Below are 19540 nucleotides of genomic sequence, written 5' to 3'. Positions count from 1 at the left end.
TGCTCACACTGTCTATGCATAGAAGCTATCCACCTTTGGAACTGTTGTGTCCAGCATAATGTTACCCTTACAGCTTCATACCCCCTTGGCGTACATAATACCACTGAGGATATTTTGAGCCATCACTTTTCCAATGACCACAGGTGGGAACTCCATCCAGATGTCACAACATGCATATTTCGCATGGCAGGTCACCCAGTGATAGACCGATTGGCTTCCCACAGGAACTGCAAATGTCACCTCTTTTGCTCTTACGTGATTCTAGCCCTGGACTCCCTCAGAGACTCCTTTCTAATCTTATGGATGGGACCATTGCTTTATGCTTTCCCACTTCTACCTTTGATTTCCAAAATTATCCTGAAGCTTCATGTGGAGCTGATTTGTAGTTACCTACTGTGGAGCACTCACAGGCACAGCACTAGAAGAGGAAGTTACTCATCTTGTGCAGTAACAGTGGTTCTTTGTGTATCCCTGTGGGTGTTCCACTACCCATCTTCCTCCCCTCTACTTCAGAGTACAACCTTCACTCTGGAGAAGAGAAGGAAAAGAGGAGGCGACAACCGCACACGTGATCCATTAAGGCACGAGCACCTTGAGATGCCTACAGCATGTCTGCCCCTTCTGACTACTGCTCAAAAATCTATGGTCTGCAGCACTGGCACTTCTCAGCACCTACAGTGGAGCACCCATAGGGACATACATCTTGAAGAACCATTGTGGCTGCATAAGGTGCGTAACTTCCTAGTTTGGAGGAGAGCGGGGGGGAGGCTGTGGGAAATAGCTGGTGCTGCAGTAAAAACTGCTGCTTTTGCTGCTGCCCTCCCCACAGAGCCAACATCTGGGTGCTGCAGAGAAGGGACACTGAGGATAAGGGTGTATGTGTGTGACTCAAACTATTGAGGCAGCTGAGTCTATAAATTGTGCCTCTCCACACTCCCAGTAAGCACTAGATGTCTCTGGCAGTAGTCTCTATGCTGGGGATGGGGAGAACCTATGGCCTGGGCGCAGGATGTGGCTCGGAGCTTGCTTTGATCCAGTCTGCAATGCTTGAGGCTTGTCCCTCCCAATCTGCAGCAGCATGAACTGGCTCCAGGCACATGAGGGGCAATCGTGACTGGAGTGTCAATGCCAACTGGCTAGTATCACAGGTTGGGGAAGGATTCCTGAGCCTTGCGTGCCCCATCAGAGTAAGACGGGGCTGGATTTAACTAGCAAGCTCTGTCTGGCAGGAGAGAGGAAGCAGCTCCATGCGGCTCTGCCCATTGCAGGAAAGCACTAAGCCTCTCTGCCTCCTCTCTTACCTGTGGGGCTGGAACTCAAGGGGAGTCTTTTTTTCCCTATTTTTCTGTTGGGGACCACATCTGTGTGAATTTCTTTTTCTCCTTTTCGCTTGGGGACCAGGTCACTTGTGTGGCCTCCAACTAATTTTTCTGTGGGTCAGTGGCCCCCAGCCCAAAAAAGAGTCTACATCCCTGCTCTAGACCCTCTGTAGGGTAGAAGAACAGAGGGGCTTCCCTGCCACACCCTCTAGTCTAGGCGAAAGAGGGGAAAAGGCATTGCAAGCTGCACTTCAAGTGATTTGTGAGGATTTACCACCTCTGCCTTACATGATGAAGGGCTCACCTGTCAGCATGTGACAATGACCTAAAAAACAGTATTCAGAAAGGGAACTTAAAATGCTGTTGGATTTGTTCATTTGATATCAAGAGTATTTTTGAACGTTTAGCTTCATTATTATTTATTTCTAGTCTATGTAAGTTGACATCCCTCAAAATGAGGAACATTTGGCAGATAGTTACAGTTGAAATGCAAATACAGTTAAAGCTGTATTATTTGGCCCTGTACCAACCAGAAAGCTCTATAAACTGGCATTTCTGATCTTCATTGAAAGTTTGGATGACATGAGGCCAGCAGACTCCCTGCCTGGCTCCATATGGCTCTCTGGAAGCAGTAACATGCTCCTGCTGTTCCTAGTGGAGGAACAACCACAGGGGATTCGTGTGCTTGTTCTACATTTCCCGCTGGCCTGGAACCGCAGTCTGTGGGAGCTGTGGAGGCAGCATGCAAAGACGCCTAGCTGTGTCTTTGCCTAGGAGCAACAGAAACATATTTCTGCTTATGGAGAGCCACCCGAGGTGAGCACTGCCAGATCCAGCACACCAAAACCTTTCCCATGCCCCAACTTCCTGTCCTGAGCCCCCTCTTGAGCCTGAACGCCACACTCCTTGCCTCACTCTAAAACCTTTGACCCCATCCTAGAGCTCCTCCCATACTTCAAATCTCTCATCCCCAGTCTTAACCCAGAACTAACCCTTCCCCCAGCCCAAATCTCTTGCCTAAACCCTTCATTTCTGGCCCCACTCCAGAGCCCATATATGTGCAGACCTCATATCCCCTCCCACACCACATCCCAGAACTCCCTCCCCACATTCTGAACTCTTGTTTGGCCAAAATATTTGACTAACCAGCACTCCCCATTCTGTCAACATGATAGATAAAGCTTTTGCTGTATATCGCTGATTTCGAGGCACAAGGCAGATGGAGTTAAGTTTAAGATAATCTTTCAGTAACTCATTTTAGAGATAAAAATGACAGGACTGTTGTAATACTTCATGGATAAAATTCTGGTTCCATTGAAGTCAATGGGCGTTGTGCTAGTGACTTCAGTGGGGCCAGGATTTCATTTTGTGTGCACAAAAATAAATTCAGCAGTCTCGTTTAGTGCCATCACAATCTTCCTAGCAACACAGCTGCTACCATAACTCTTCTACGTCTTCTAGGATACAATTCAGTAAGGTAGTTCATGCTGTTGGTTTTATTTGTATGTTTAAAGATGTCATAATGAAAAAATACCTTGCTGATATGCGGCAGCCCTAGAGAGGAGCACTGTCTATATATTATATGGCTAAAGAGGAAACCCATTATAACTCTGTCAGCACCTTGGATATACTTCGCAGGTGACATAATTATTAGATTAATGCATGGCCCAGCTTCTATTATTAATTGAATATTTTTAAAAGCCCAGGTGTGTGTTTATGTAAAAGGTGCTTTAGAACTATGGAGAATGAGTTTGGATGAAAAAATCAGTATAGAACTAAGTAATAGCATAGGAAAAAAGAAACTGGAAAGTAGATGCAAAGGGAAAAATACTTTTTTTTTTTTTTGGGTGCTAATGAGGATATACTAGCCTGAATGGTGGTGGTGGTGGGGGGGGGGGATTGTTTGTTTGGTTGGGGTTTTTTTTTTGAGAGAGAGATTAAGCCATTTTCTTGTTTGTTTTCATGTTTATACTTCTGGGTTTTTTTCCTTTAATTTCCTCACACTTATTGGTACTTGATGATTTCTATTTTTAATCATCGATCTTTTTGGACAAACTTACAGTAACAAACAGCTAGCACTGCTCCTAATTTAGGCTTGAGTAAAATATTGAACGCTAAAACAAAAAGCACTTGTTAAAGTGGGTAATTAATGCCAAGAAATTAAATTAACGTTGGTTTGTGCCAACCATGTTATTTAGCTTTAAGCTGTTACATTATTTAGTAATTGAAGGATTGGAACTATTGCAATTCTTATTAAAAATAGGTGTTCTATTTAAAAGGAAGGCAAGAGTGCAGAACATTTTACAGATAGCTGAAAATATAGGCAAATTATATATGCAGAAACTGAGAAACTTTTCAGCTTGAACCTTTTTCATTGGCTTTTTAAATGTACTTCTGATTATAAGTGTAACTGTTCAAAATAATGCAGTGATCACTTTCCAAAAAAAGTTGCAAATGATTTTTAGGAAGGACTCCTTTAGGAATATATAGGGCCAATTCCTGCAAACATGCACATAAATAAAACTGTGTATTCCTACTGAGTAAAGTTACTCATGAGCTTTTAAGTGTTTGCAGAATTGGGTTCAGAGGATTAATTAAAACTGCTTCTGTTAAATTCTTTTTTATTAAATTGAAATGTCAGTTATTTTGTGTAATATGAAACATTATTGTTCTCCCTAATGTTATCTTAACTCTACTTATGATTTTAAATACCTTCAGTGCTTAATGTGATTCACCTAAAACCTGCTTGTTTTTTCAGTTGAAGCAATAGTTGCTTTGGCTGTGTCCAGACTCAGGGGTTTTTTCGAACAAAGTAGCCTTTTTTCGAAAAAACTTCACCTGCGTCTAGACTGCAGCCGCGTTCTTTCGAAATTAAATCGAAAGAACGTGGCTTTTCTTTCGACGGCGGTAAACCTCATTTCACGAGGAAGAACGCCTTTTTTCGAAAGTGCTCTTGAATGCCAACAGTGCTCTCTTTTTTTTTAGAAAGAGAGCATCCAGACTCACTTGCTGCTTTCTTTCGAAAAAGCGGCTTGCTTTTTCGAAAGTACTGCTTGCAGTCTAGACACTCTTTTTCGAAAGAAGCTTTTTCGAAAGATACTTTCGAAAAAGCCTCTTTCGAAAGAGACTTGCAGTCTAGACATAGCCTTTATGAACAGTGGCACAATGTTTGGCTATGGAAGTGTGAAATAACTTAAGGAATTGTTTGTAGTCCTTCAGCTTGTGTGTGTGTGTATAAAATGTTTATTTTTTTGAATTCACATTTCTTAACATATGAAATTCAAAAAAGGCACTGAATTCAAGAATAGATTTCATGGAGTGAATTAAAAATGTTCATTGTTTACTGCTGGAGTTATTTATAATGCTCTCAGCCTTTGAGGAAGGAGAGTTTCAGGCATTCTCTGTTGTCAGCCGTGTTCTTTTTGGCCACCACTGATCCATTATGCTCACATTGGTGAAGGCAGATAGATAGCCAGAATGGCCATAGATGATACATCTACACAGCAATAAAATACTTGTAGCTGGCCTGAGTCAGCAGATTCAAGCTTGGGCTGCAGGGCTATAAAATTGCTGTGTGAACATTCCAGCTCAGGAGTGAAGGTCTCAGAGTCTGGTTTCCAGATCAAGCCCAAGCATCTACACAGACTTTTTTAGCTCCAAGCCTGAGTCAGATGACCTGGGCCAGCCATAGCTGTGCCACAGGCCTATTGTTGGGGCTGATGTAACAAGAGAGAACTCTGAACTAATTGCAATGAGTTGGGAAAGATGGAGGGAAGTGTATATGGAGTGTAGCTTACGTCTTGGAATAAGTGAGATGATCATATTGATCATAACTGAATTTACAAAAATTAAACTAGCGGTCACTAAATTACTTAAAGGTCTAATTTCCTTTGTCTGATGTAGTGAGTAGGATCATTTATGTCTAGTTATTCCATTGAACAGCGTATGAAATTCTGACCCTGACTAAGTACTGTATTAGTCTATTTACAGAACAGCATCATTATTTAATGCTGATTAAAAAGATGTATTAGTCTGTATACAGGAAGATGGGATGTAACTGGTATTTTTCTAAATCTAATTCCTTATTAATTCCTTCCGTGTGTAGAACCATGAACAGACTGACTCAGCTGGAGAGACTGGACTTAGGAAGTAATGAATTCACAGAAGTGGTGAGTTTTAGATAAGTAGCAGAGCTTTGAATGGTTTCGTAAATCTTTATCCTTAAATCTATTTTTAATCAGCATCAAAATGTAAAAATCAGCTTACAAGTTATACTACTGAACAAATGTTACATACACTTCTTACTGCTTCATGGAATCTTAAAAATTCTGACTGTATATTTATTTTCCCTTTTCCTTTTCAAAAAAACATTTGTTGCCAAAAGATCTTCATAGAATAAGGCAACCTCTTTTAACTTTTTAAGTAGAAAAGAAAACAGAGGCACAGAGGGTATGGAATTTAGTAACTGGAAACATGATGAAGACCCAACACCATGTGATCAGCCAACTCTCTGTGGACCCAGTAAGTGCTGTGTGGGACGTAGTTTAAGAAGTGCTGTTATATGAGACACTTCCCTGTGCACTACTAGCTCATGTACTGAGAATTGACTTGATTTCTGTTGCTAGTTTTGGCACTGGGCTGCTTTGTGACCTTGGCAGATCACTTCATCCCTCTGTGCTTCTGTTTTCCCTCCTGCATGAAAAGTTTAAAGAGTTTGCCTTATTTTATGAATATTAAATATTTTGGGGAATCTACTTTAAATCTTAGCTCATGAACTAATTAACACACTTGTTTGGAAATTCTTGGAAAATTAATTATATACTTGGAGTAAGACTCTTATATGAGGAAGAAGATGCTGTATACTTCATACATAATAAAGTGATCGAATCTGTTTTAAGTGTAAAACTCAACTCAGCCTTAACTATTGGGTTGCAGCCAACACCTCTATCATATATTCTCTCTGTTTTTTCAAGAACAAAGTATAAATATTTCCAGTGAAGCATACATAATATGCATGTTTTGTCAAATGATATTGCCTCTTTCCCTGATTTTGAGAAAACATTTGTATTCAAATGGGAAAAGAAATGTTTAGATTCTTTTCTTTTATATGTTCTCCTTTGAGTTCTATCACAAGCCAAGGAGGAAAGTTATAAGAGTACATGGTTAAAATATGCTCTTCGTTGATATAGTGGTTCATTTATTCCATACACTCCTTTTGATTTGTTTACTACATTGTATATTACATTGTTTATATTGTTTGAAGTTCACCTGGTCTAGCATCCAATAGACTTTAACTGGCTGTTGAATAAATAGCCATGCTGAGGTGTAAAATTAATAGAATGTTTTAGGTGTCTCAGTATGAAAGACAATAGGTATGTGAAGATACATTTAATGTGTGCACCAAAAGGAAAATAAACTTAATTAAAGGAAAATTAAAAAGAGTTGGACTTTTCAGCTTAGAAAAGAGGAGTTTAAGGGGGGATATCATAGAGGTCTATAAAATCATGACTAGTGTGGGAAAAGTGAATTAGGAAAAGTTGTTAACTTATTCCCACAATATTAGAACTAGGAGTCACCAAATGAAATCAGTAGGCAGGAGGTTTAAAACAAACAAAAGAAAGTTTTTCTTCACTCAGCACACAGTCAGCCTGTAGAATTCCTTGCCAGAGGATGTGGTGAAGTCTAGGACTTTAACAGGGTTCAAAAAAGAGTTAGAGAAATTCATGGAGGTTAGGTCCATTAATGGCTATTAGCCAGGATGGGTAGAAATGGTGTCCCTAGCCTCTTTTTCTCTGGAGGTAGGTGGCAGGGGAGGGATCATGTGAGGATTGCCTGTTGTGTTTGTTCCCTCTGGGGCATCTGGATTGGATGGACCGTTGGTCTGACTAAGTATGGCCATTCTTATGTTCTTAATTTTTTTATAGATTATTTTGAATATTTTGGTCAAATTCTTACACTGGGAATACACAAGGGTTGTCACAGATTTACAAAACAAGTATGAATTACAACCTGGATTAAAATTCCTTTATGATGGGGTTTAGTCACAGAAGACCCATTGAGAATGCTTCCCAGTGTGCTGACAAAGCCACTGACACTCACCTCTTTGTTGCTCTCTGGGGCTTCTCACCAACCTGTCCTGCTGGGCCAGATCTCGTGGTCTTCTCCATCCAAGACACAAAGCTGAGATCACTGCCTCTCTAAAGAGCAATACAGACACTGAAACTCTTTGGGTCTGGGGAAAATGCAGTTTTGGGCACAGTTTCCAGGAAACTCACTCCCCAAATGGGATCAGAACACCCAAAATAAATTATTCAGGTAAGCTCCCTTTAACAATGAAAGGAGGGATGTACACACTAATTACTCCCCCGGTAACACTTATTTACACTGGGCTTTGATAGTAAATAAAGGTGATTTTATTAAGCACAAGCAGTAGGATTTAAGTGGTTGCAAATGAAAAAAGGCAAAATAAATTATAAAAATGTAAAACAACAGAAAACTCATAGCTTGTTCTAACACCCTAAAACTGTTCTGATTTCAGCAAAACCTCCAAGCCAGGAAAGATCTTTTTTCCCTGGGGTCTCTGGTTCAGTCTCTTACGAGTGACCTGCTAGCCAAAGACAAAGACCCTGAAAACTTTGCATCTCAAATAGATTTCTTTTTGGGAAGGAATTCTGTTTCTACATTCCCCTCTTCCATGGAAAATTACCTAGTCAGACCCTACCAGTTGGGGTAGTTATATGTCTTCGTAAGACCAACCACTGCTTAGACTTAAAAGACAAAGGAGCATGTTTACAGGTGATGACCCAGACATTGAGGGGCACACCATAGATGGCTTTCATTTGCACATTTAAAACCATAAAGCATTCTATACTCCAGGGCTACTCAACTTTGGAATCCCCGGGGGCCACAGTGATACTCACAGCACAGGCCCAGGGCTGCGATTTAAGCATGGTTTCATATACATACAAAAATATATGCAAATAGCTTCTTTCACACTGAGGAACACGAATACAAAGATTAAGGAAAGACTACACAACATGCAGGCCCCATTTAAGTCAGTTCTGATATTAATAAAATGCAATATTTACCCGATTTCCACCCAATTTGTACTTTTAATGAGCAATGACAGTCCAGGAATTTAACTACTAAAATGCATATCAACAGAAGACTATTATATTCTTCCATTGTGGAGCGTGTTCCCAGTAGAGGCCATGATCAAAGGATCCCACCTGTGGGCTGTGTTGAGCCCTGTGTCAACCCAAACCGCACAGTGGGCCGCAAACAAACAGGCTGCATGCGGCCCACAGGCCATTAGCTGAGTAGCCCTGCTATACTCCATATTTTAACTTAATATGCAAGAATGATACATACACCAAAATAAGATATACACATCCAACAGACTGAGACACTAAAATTAAAAGGTTACATGATGTATATTTTCCAAAGCATCTTTGAGTTACTCATTTTTGTATCCATAAATCATGCTTTCTTAAAGCATTATGGGGGGAGTGTCCATCACAATCTCAATAAATAAGACTGTTCAAATGGCTGAAGTGATTGTTGTTGCATTGATCCATTTAAACTATTCTTTTGTATCAGTTTTTTTTTTAATTATTTTTAACAGCCTGAAGTACTTGAACAATTGAGTGGATTAAAGGAATTTTGGATGGATGGTAATAGATTAACTCTTATCCCTGGGGTATGTCTTTTTGATGTTTTAAATGCATTGCATTAAGTGTGTAGTAGTACCAGTCTTGTCAGTTAACTCCTTAAATTAAGAATATTTAACAGTACCACAAAGCCATGAGATTAATTGCTTTTGCTTAACTAGCCCTTTTAAAAGCCATTGTTAATCTCTTGAGGGATAGGTATGAATAGTTCCTTTTGGTGAAAGTAGTTGTTCTGTCATTTTAGATTTTTACCTAGGTCTCAAATTCTATAAAGGTTTAGATATAAATTCTAGTTTTAATATAGGGATATCTACTTTTTTTTCTGAGAAGAAATTGTACTTTAAAGAGCAATCTATAATTCACAAGATATATTTTAGTAAATGCTAGTGATTACTGTAGATGTAGAATATGGTCAGTTGTACTTTTGTTATCTCCCTTTGGTGTACTTAAGAATTTGAATATGTGTCTGACCCGAAGTCAGTGCAGATGTTCGCATTGGTTTTAATTGGTTTAGAGTCAGGCTCTGTATTCTGGATCTCAGTTAAAGTTATGTAGGGTCCACATTGATATCTTATTTCTGTGTTTTTACGAGCCTTAAAATATTAGGGGTCACCAAATGAAGTTAATAGGCAGCAGGTTTAAAACAAACAAAAGGAAGAACACTTGAATCTCTTTAATCTAGCACCACTGGGACAATGGGGTATGTTGGATTATGGAATTTCCTGGGCTGTGGAGGAAGCTGCGGGTTCTGAGCGGAAGGGGGATGAGGGTGGGGTGCTTACTTCACACCCTATTCCTAGGGTCACACATGGCTACATGACCCGCCACCACTCCCAGACACTGCCACTCCCAAGCCCTGCTGCTAAGGGAGTGGCTAGGGAAATGCCTCCAGATCAGTGCTTCACTGAGCTGACATTTCCCCAGCTAAGAGGAGGAGCAGCAGCATGGATAGGTGCTTCCTCCTTCCACTGTTAGGGTCTGAACCATAGGTGTCCTCAGATTGGGGACTTTCAGATTAGGGAGATTCTAGTGTGTTTCTTTACATAATGTATAGTTAAAGGCTACGTCTAGACTGGCATGATTTTCCGGAAATGCTTTTAACGGAAAAGTTTTCCGTTAAAAGCATTTTCGGAACAGAGCGTCTAGATTGGCACGGACGCTTTTCCGCAAAAGCACTTTTTGCGGAAAACTGTCCGTGCCAATCTAGACGCGCTTTTCCGCAAAAAAGCCCCGATCGCCATTTTCGCGATCAGGGCTTTGTTGCAGAAAACAAATCTGAGCTGTCTACACTTTTGCCCGAACGGGAGCAGCATAGTATTTCCGCAAGAACACTGACAATCTTACATGAGCTTGTCAGTGCTTTTGCGGAAATTCAAGCGGCCAGTGTAGACAGCTGGCAAGTTTTTCTGGAAAAGTGGCTGATTTTCTGGAAAAACTGGCCAGTCTAGACACAGCCAAATTGTGAAACTATTTTGCAGAGGATATTGTGAAGGTCAAGACTATAATAGAGTTCAAAAAGGAGCGAGATAAATTCATGGAAGATGAGCAGGTATCGTTAGGGTTGCCAGATGGTCTCCCAAAAAATACCAGACACCCGGTATTTTTTGGTCAAGCACTTCCCCCACCCCGGCTAGGCCTCTGAAGCGCCCAGAGCAGCGATTGCAGCCCTGCCTCCCAGCTGGGACTCCCCACCTGCTAGTGCTCTGGGTGCTTCAGAAGCCTTGCAGAGGTGGGGGGAGTGGCTGGGACTCCAAGCTGCTCCCCCCCGCCCTGGCTAGGCTTCTGAAACGCCCAGAGCAGCGATTGCAGCCCCGCCTCCCTGCTGGGAGCTCCAGCCACTCCCCCTGCCCCCGCCAGGCTTCTGCGCAGTCACAGGATCCTAGCGCTGATTGTGGCCCTGCCTTCCAGCCGCTCCCCACGCCAGGCTTCCATCCAGTGCGCAGCCGGAAAAATCAGAGAATACCGGACATTGCACATGTCCGGTATTCTCTGACTTTTTTTTACCAGCCAAAGAGCACAAATACCGGACTGTCCAGTAGAATACCGGACACCTGGCAACCCTAGGTATGGTATCCTTAGCCTCTGTTTGCCAGAGGCTGGGAGTGGGGAGCGTAGGGATGGATTTTTTGATGGTTTCCTGTTCTATTCATTCCCTCTGAAACACCTGGCTTTGGCCACTGTTAGAAGACAGGATTCTGGCTAAATGGAACTTTGGTGTGACATGTTCTTACAATTGCATCAAATTGTTTATTTTAGAACTTCACTGCTGATTTTATATTTTCATATAAATTGTACTTCAGTAGTGCTCTTCTAATATGTGAGGCAATAGTCAGTCTACTTTTGTCTACAAAACTTTTATAGGAACTGAGTTACAGCCATCCTTAGTCTCTTTTCCCATTCAATAGAAAATATTTTAAAGCCTTTCTACTGTACAGTCCAAGCTTGGTAGAACTGTCCATAAGTGACTTATATTGATGTTGGTTGGTTTAGTGTTCATAAACATTTGTGTATGCTTGAGCCATGCAGAAAAATAAGAACGTTTACGTAAACATATGACAAACTTAGGTTTTGCTTGTTTAATCTCTCAACCTATCCCAATTAATGATTGCTATTGGAGTTGCATTTTAAGGGAAGGTAGAGTTCAACTTCTACAAAAACTGTCTGCGAGAAAGTTGAGAGCTTGAAGAAAATAATGCTGTGATAAATTATAACACTTACATGATTACATTAGGTACAATCTCTGCTTGTGCTAAATTAAAGAGTATTCTTGAACCTAAGTCTTCAGATTGGAAGAGTACTCACTAGTCTGGAGGCTGAACTGTAAAATTAATTAAACTGAAAAAGAAACCCTGACATCTGGATTGTTTTTTTACATTTAGACTTTGTGCAGGCATGCATGAGACTATATAATGCATTTTGATATTTATATATTTAAAAATAAATTTGGTACCATGATATAGTTTGGCTACTTAGTATCAGATTTCCTCAATGATAACAATAGTTTTATGGAACAAGAAAAGATAGAGCGGGGATTCTTAAACTTTTTTTCTGGGACTCCTTTGAAAAGAGATCATGCTGTGACAGCCCCGCTTCATATTTTCTTCTGCACTGCTGATGGTTGCAGTGCTGCCTTCCAAGCTGGGCATTTGGCCAACAGCTACCACTCCTGTGACCCCCACCATACAACCTCCTTTTGGGTTGGGGCTTCCCATCTGAGAAACATGACTTAAGAGTCAGTAAACTATCGGAAATAATGGCTTTCTTTGTTGCTTGAAATTGCAGAATTAATCTATTTTTTCCCTCATATTTAGTTTATTGGCAGTTTGAAACAGCTGACCTACTTGGATGTTTCTAAAAACAACATTGAAATGATTGAAGAAGGTGTTTCAGGCTGTGAAAGCCTACAAGACTTGCTATTATCCAGTAATTCACTTCAGCAACTTCCAGAGTCCATTGGTTTGTATTATCTAATTTATGTGCTTCTTTTTTAAAATGAAGGTAGCTGTTTGACGAAACTTTATTTAGTACAACATGGAATACCATATGGATCCAAAAATCAAAACAGTAATCATAAACTGTTCTACTCATAGATGTGCAGGACAGAAATCATAATGCATGGTTAAATAACATTTGAGGACTGCAGTTTTATCACAAATTTTGAAAAAATTTTTAAAAATGAATGGCAAAGTATTGATATAAACTACTGATAAGGAATTTATCTTTCCTTTGTGGTTGACACATGATATGCTGGAAATGAAACTCTGTAAACTAATTTCTTTATTTCTTCTTCGAGTGGTTGCTCATGTCCATTCGAATTAGGTGTGTGCACCGCGTGCACTGCGTCTTCCGGATCGTTTTCCCTACCCATAGCGCCGGCGTGGCGCCGCCATGGCGGGGCATAAGTACCCCTGTCGGCGCTGCCCCACCTCAGTTCCTTCTTACCGCCCGTGACGGTCGTTGGAGCGTGTCTCTCTCTCAGCTTAGTTAATGGTTCCCGTTTCTCTCTGAGCATTGTAAATAGTTCTTTTAGTTAGGTAGTTAGTGTCTCCTTCGTCCTTTGTTCCTCCTCCCCCTTTGGGGATGAGGAATGCCAGGGCCACAAGGCTTGAAGGCGTGCGCTGTCTGCGCAAAGTTCATGTCCAAAGGAGACCCACACGACAACTGTCTGAAGTGTCTGGGTGAGAGCCACCTCACGGACGCCTGTAAGATCTGTAAGTCTTTCAAGCCGCGCACTAAAAGGGAGAGGGTCTCTCGCCTAAAACTTCTCCTCATGGAAATGGCTTTATAGCCGGTACCGACTGGCCACCCTACGGTGCGCAGTGCGCCGGCATCCACGTGGAATGTCCTGCCTCGGGCCTGGGCCTCGGCGTCGAGATCCCGGCACCAGTCTCACTCTCCGGCATCCAAGAGGGCGAAAAAGTCTCGTGGAAGGTCCCTGTCTCAGAAGACCATGCCGGCCCTGCACCGTGGTGCCGACTCACCGGTGCACACATCCACTGCGGTGTGGCGTAAGCGAGCATAATGCCCCTCCAGCCCAGAGCAATTACCCCCGCACCGCCCGTCCACGCCGGATACCTTTGAGGCAGCGCAGGACCTCATCAGTCTCACCACTTCCCCTCCGTCATCAGTTGAGGCAGAAGGGTCGAGGTCACCCACGCCAGAGGCCGTGTTGGCTCTGGCTTCGCCTCCGCACTGACATGACCGGCAGGCTCAGGCACCTTACGTGTCGGGACCGTCCCTAGTGGGACCAGTACCGATTGCCTCGGCATCGACGCAGTTATCGACGCCGGCTCCTAAGCCTCACTTGGCATCCGACTGGGCTCGACCCCCATCGGTGCTGTGCTCTCTCCCGGCTCCTCGTTTGGCTGCACCGGGTGCCGTACGACCATAGCCTTTTGGCAACGTCTGCGGTACCGTCGACTTCGTTGGCACCGGGCTCTTTGGCACCGATGCACGTCTTGACACCGTCGCAAGCACCGGCACCGACCATGTGGACCTTGCAGGTGCCCTAGCCGACAGTGATGTCGTCATCTTCCGGGTTGGTCTCGGCACCATTGTGCTCTGCACCGGTGATGCAACCATCACCGAGACTGGGCCTCCTGGCACCTCTTTCAGTGCCAACACCACTTTCGGCACCGGGCCTGGGTCCCCCGGTGCCGCAAGCACCAACAACACTCTCGGCACTGGGCCTAGGTACCCCGGTGCCGCAACAGGCACCGGCACTGGCACGTCCCCGGCGTGTACATGCCGGCAAGCCCGAGTCCATGGCCAGGTTTGCCCCTCTGTCAGTTACAGGTCACTCCTCGTCGGCGCCTCCCTGGCCAGAGTCCGATTATTCGTTGGATTCCGATGCGACATCCCTCAGGTCGGGATCTTTGGCAGCCCTCCTCGGCCAATAGATCCCGTTCCCGGCATCAACGTGACCATTCACAGGTGCAGCAGACTTGGCCACCGCATCTGCAGTGGCCTTTTTCGACGCCGTGGGCGTACCACCAGTGGTAGGGGCCCATGCCCCCCTCTGTGGTGTCGGACGCTTCGGGTCGCCGAACACAACCATCGGCATCGTTGTTGCGACCTCCTCCTTCCCCCCAGAGGCCGCCTACGTCGGGCCTTGCAGCTCAGGCCCCGGTGCCGGAAACGTGCCCGCAAGCGGTGCCCTATATCCAACCGGTACGCACGCGGCTCCTGTGGTAGATCCAGCACCAATCCAGGAGTCATCGTCATCATCGTCTCCTGACGAAGCCCTGGCGGATCCAGCACCGGCCCTGCCTACTATGGATGCCCGAGCGCATCAGGAACTGCTCCGGCGTCTGGCTTCCAACCTAGGTGTCCTGGTGGACCCCGTCGTGGAGGACACAGATCAGATGATCGAAATCCTTTAGGATGACTCGCCTGCCCATTTGGCTTTGGCATTTAATAAAATGGTGGCAAAAATTACTAATGCCCTGTGGCAAACACCGGCGACCCTGACCCCTACCTTAAAATGTGTCGAGAGGCGCTACTATGTTCCCCAGTCAGGGCACGAGCACTTGTACTCTCAACCTGTCTCGGGGTCCTTGGTCGTCCAGGCAGCGGCCCAGAGGGAAAAGCTCCCCCAGCTGGGGCTGTCCCCGAAAGCTAGGGAACCCAAGCACCTTGACTTAATGGGCTGAAAAGTCTACGCCAGTGGTGGAGTGCAGATCCACATCGCTAATCAGCAAGCGATGCTAAGTCGTTATGCTTTTAATACCTGGCAGGCCATGGATAAGTTCAAGGATAAGCTCCCTGCCGAGTCCCATCAGGAGTTTGCGGCCATGACCTCTGAGGGTAAGGCCATCACCCGTACAGCCCTCCAGCCCTCCCTGGACGCAGTCGACTCTGCAGCCCACACCATGGCGTCAGGTGTGGTCATGCGCCATGGTGCCTGGCTGCAAGTGTCTGGAATACCTCCAATCTACTATCCAAGAGCTGCCTTTCGACGGCAAGGCATTATTCTCGGAGCATACGGACTCGAGGCTCCATACGCTCAAGGACACGAGGTCTACCCTTCGGTCCTTGGGGATCCACTTGCCTGCTTCTCAGCATCGTCAGCTGCCCTACAGACAGCAGGGGAGACCGTAGTCCCAGATCCCCCATGGGGAATACCGGAGACGCCGTCCTCGTGCTTCTGGTGGGAGTATGGGGGCGGCTGCGGGCTCTTCGGCCTCAAGGGGCTGTAGGCGCCGCCCAAGAGGGGACAGCCCCTGTGGGGTTGGTCAAGGTCCCTCCCAACAGCACAAACAACAATTTTGACAGGCTCCCAGAGAATCGCGCACCAGCCTCCCACTCTGGCCCCCCATTTGGGGCCAGGTTATCCCGGTTTGCTCAAGCCTGGGCAAAAATCACAAACGATGCCTGGGTCTTAAACATAGTCAGGAGTGGCTATACCATCCCCTTTCTGAGCTCACCCCCTTCCAACCCTCCTTTCCCATCCCTTTTCAGGGACATTTTCACAAAGACACCCTCCGCCAGGAGGTACTGACGCTCCTCCAAAAGGGGGCGGTAGAGAGGATTCCACCGCACCTGGAGGGCAAGGGTTTTTACTCCCGATATTTCTTAGTCTCCAAACCCAAGGGCGGGGTCCATCCCATCTTAGATCTACAGGAACTCAACAAGGCGGTCGTGAAATCCAAATTCAAAATGGTAACCCTGGCTTCTGTCATTCCAGTTCTACAGTTAGGAGACTGGTACGTCACTCTCGATCTCAGGGATGCTTACTTCCACGTGGCGATAAGACCCAGCCACAGGAGGTTCCTCCATTTTATTGTGTCCCGGTGCCACTTCCAATTTGCTGTGCTCCCATTTGGCCTTTCTACAGCACCCAGGGTTTTTACAAAATGCATGGCAGTTGTGGCGGCGTTCCTCCGCAGATCAGGGGTACACGTATTCCTGTACCTGGACAACTGGCTAATTCGTGGTTGTTCCTATGAACAAATAGAGGCCCACGTGTCCCTCACAAGGACGCTCTTCGTAAGGCTGGGACTCATGCTGAACGAGGAAATGTCATTGTTGACCCCCTCTCAGTGCCTCGAATTCGTGGGTGCCCTCCTGGACGCCAGGTTGGCAAGGGCGCTTCTCCCCAGGACCAGGTTCCTGGCCATAGTAGAGCTAGTCTCCGAATTAGCCCGGTCCCCCACAATGGCCAGGATTTGCTCGAGGTTGCTGGGACACATGGCAGCGTGTACGTACGTGGTCCGCCATGCCCGGATGAGGCTCAGACCCTTACAGGCTTGGCTGGTAACGGCATTCAACCAATCCAGGGGCCACTGGGACACAGTTCTTACGGTGCCCCCGGAGGTAATAGTTTCGCTGCACTGGTGGACTCAGGAGTCTGTGGTGTGCAGCGGGGTCCTCTTCTCTGTACCTCCCCCCTCGCTCACTCTGGTCACAGATGCCTCGGACCTGGGTTGGGGCGCACACCTGGGGTGCCGCAGGACCCAGGGCCTGTGGTACTCTGCAGAGCGCGCTCTATACATAAATGTACGGGAGCTCAGGGCAGTCTGGAGAGCGTGCGAGACCTTCCTGTCGAAGCTCTCTCATCGATCTGTTCTAGTCCGTCTGGACAACACGGCAGCTGTATTTTACATCAACCAGCAGGGGGGTTTCCGGTCGCCTCCCCTCTGCCGTGAGGCCCTGAGCCTCTGGGAACTGTGTGTACAGCACAACATAGCTTTGCAGGCAGAGTACCTGCCGGGATGCAAAAACTTACTAGACGATGCTCTGAGCAGGTCCTTCGGAGCCCACGAGTGGTCTCTCAGGGACTCAGCCCTTCATCAGATCTTCGCAGGTCGGTCTATCCCCTACTAGACCTGTTTGCCTCGGCACGCAATACGAAGTGTCAGAGTTACTGCTCCCTATTGGGGCTGAGGGAATGCCATGACGGTCACGTGGCCGGCGGGCATCCTTTATGCTTTCCCCCCATTCCCCGGGTTCTGACCAGGGTCAAGACCTTCAGGTCCACTGTCATCCTGATAGCCCCCAGGTGGCCCAGAAAATTCTGGTTCCCCATACTGGTGGACATGTCCACCAAGGAGCCTATAACGCTCCCACCAGCCCGGGATCTCCTAACCCAACTGTGGGATGGGGGGACCATGGTTCACCCGAATCTCAAGACTCTACACCTAACGGCCTGGTTTATCCATGGTTGAACCAACCAGAAAGGGAATGTTCCCAGGAGGTACAGATGGTGCTCCTAAGTAGTAGGAAACCTTGTACCAGACGGTCGTACGCTGCTAAGTGGCGGTGCTTCTTGTCTTGGGCGTACCGAAGGGGAGTGCATCCATCCTGTGCCCCGTCCCGTCCATTCTGGAATATCTTTTTGAACTTAGGTCTAGTGGCCTCTCTATCTCCTCTATCAAAGTCCATGTGGCATCTCTCTCCGCCTTCCATGTTGGTTCGGCAGGAGTTTCTCTGTTCTCTGACCCTGTGGTCAAAAGGTTCCTTACGGGTTTGGATAAGTTGTATCCCTCGGTTAGACCCCCTCTCCCCGCTTGGGACCTCAACCTCGTGTTGTTTAGACTTATGTCGCCCCCCCTTTGAGCCGCTGGCTACGTGTTCTTTGAAGCACCTCTCCTGGAAGGTTGCATTCATTGTGGCCATTACGTCGGCTCGCAGGGTTTCCGAATTGAGGGCATTGACTATAAATCTGCCCTACCTGGTGTTTTCTGACAATAACGTGAGGCTCCGCCCCCATCCGGCTTTTCTCCCCAAGGTGGTATCACCTTTTCATTTGTCTCAAGAAATTTATCTCCTGGTTTTCTTTCCAAAACCCCACGCCTCACCCAAGGAGCAGGTGCTCCATACCCTGAATGCTAGGCGTGCGCTAGCTTTTTATATTGATAGGACCAAACCCTTTTGCAGGTCTCAGCAGCTATTTATTGCTGTCACGGACAGGGTGAAAGGGTTCCCCATTTCAACCCAGATGTTGTCCAACTGGGTCGCAGGGTGCATCAAGGGAGTGTTATGCCCTGGCCGGGAAGTTCCCGCCCCGGGTTACAGCACACTCTACCAGGGCGCAGGCGTCCTCTCTAGCTTTTGGGGTGCAGATTCCAATCACTGAAATTTGCAGGGCGGCCACGTGGTCGTCACTCCATACCTTTACGGCACACTACGTGCTGGCGCAACAGGCCAGGGAGGACGCAGGGGGGGGGGGGCTCTGCAGTCCTCAGCTCTGTATTGTAAATATGTTTGGTTTATCAGTGTCACATTGCACTTTATACAATTTTTTCTGTGTTCGTTTGGTTGAATAAATTTGTTTGGGTTGTTCAACTTTTCGTGGATTTTTTGTTTCTGACTGCTCCGACCCCTCCTCCTTGAAGTGGGGTTAGCTTGGTAGTCACCTAATTCGAATGGACATGAGCCACCACTCGAAGAAGAAAAGAACAGTTACTTACCTGTAACTGTTGTTCTTCAAGATGTGTTGCTCATGTCCATTCGACTCCCACCCTACCTCCCCTTTGTCGGAGTGTCCGGCAAGAAGGAACTGAGGTGGGGCAGCGCCGGCAGGGGTACTTATGCCCCGCCATGGCGGCACCACTCCAGGGGACGCTCTGCCTGTGCTATGGGTACCACTAGGGAAAACGCTCCAGAAGACGCGGTGCGCACACCTAATTCAAATGGACATGAGCATCACATCTCGAAGAACAACAGTTACAGGTAAGTAACCGTTCTTTTCCTAAAGAGAGAGGTAGGATATATGTTTCCTAAGATTTCAGGTAATACGGAAGACAATATGACTTGCTAGTAACATTTATTCTTACCTTCAAATATAGAAACTTGCAGTTATTACACTTTACTCCTTTTGATTAGATTTTCATTTTACAACAGGCTCACTAAAGAAAGTAACAACACTTAAAATTGATGAAAACCAGTTGATGTATTTGCCAGACTCCATAGGAGGGTAAGTGTTTCATCTGAATGAAATGTTGCCTTGTTTTATGCAAGTTGTTCATTAACAATCATCTGCTTTCTTTATACAGGTTGCACCTCTCTAACCTGTGACTCTTTGGTTCAGCATGGATGTTCCAGGACCAG

General features: G+C 45.7%; 1 protein-coding gene across 6 annotated transcripts in view; it reads left to right on the top strand.

Moving 5' to 3' along the window:
• The window catches only part of ERBIN (erbb2 interacting protein), a 252164-nt gene that overhangs the window by 178270 nt on the left and 54354 nt on the right, over positions 1–19540 (top strand). For all 6 annotated transcript variants that reach the window (XM_075932367.2, XM_075932365.2, XM_075932362.2 and 3 more), the window contains 4 exons: positions 5425–5488; positions 8944–9018; positions 12301–12445; positions 19334–19406. In XM_075932367.2, the coding sequence (XP_075788482.2) occupies positions 5425–5488; positions 8944–9018; positions 12301–12445; positions 19334–19406 (357 nt within the window). The remainder of the gene's footprint in view (positions 1–5424; positions 5489–8943; positions 9019–12300; positions 12446–19333; positions 19407–19540) is intronic.

This window comes from Pelodiscus sinensis, chromosome 6 (assembly GCF_052426305.1).
Source record: "Pelodiscus sinensis isolate ZL-2025 chromosome 6, ASM5242630v1, whole genome shotgun sequence".
NCBI classification, from domain to species: domain Eukaryota; kingdom Metazoa; phylum Chordata; order Testudines; family Trionychidae; genus Pelodiscus; species Pelodiscus sinensis.
This window is presented reverse-complemented; position numbering and strand designations above follow the sequence as displayed.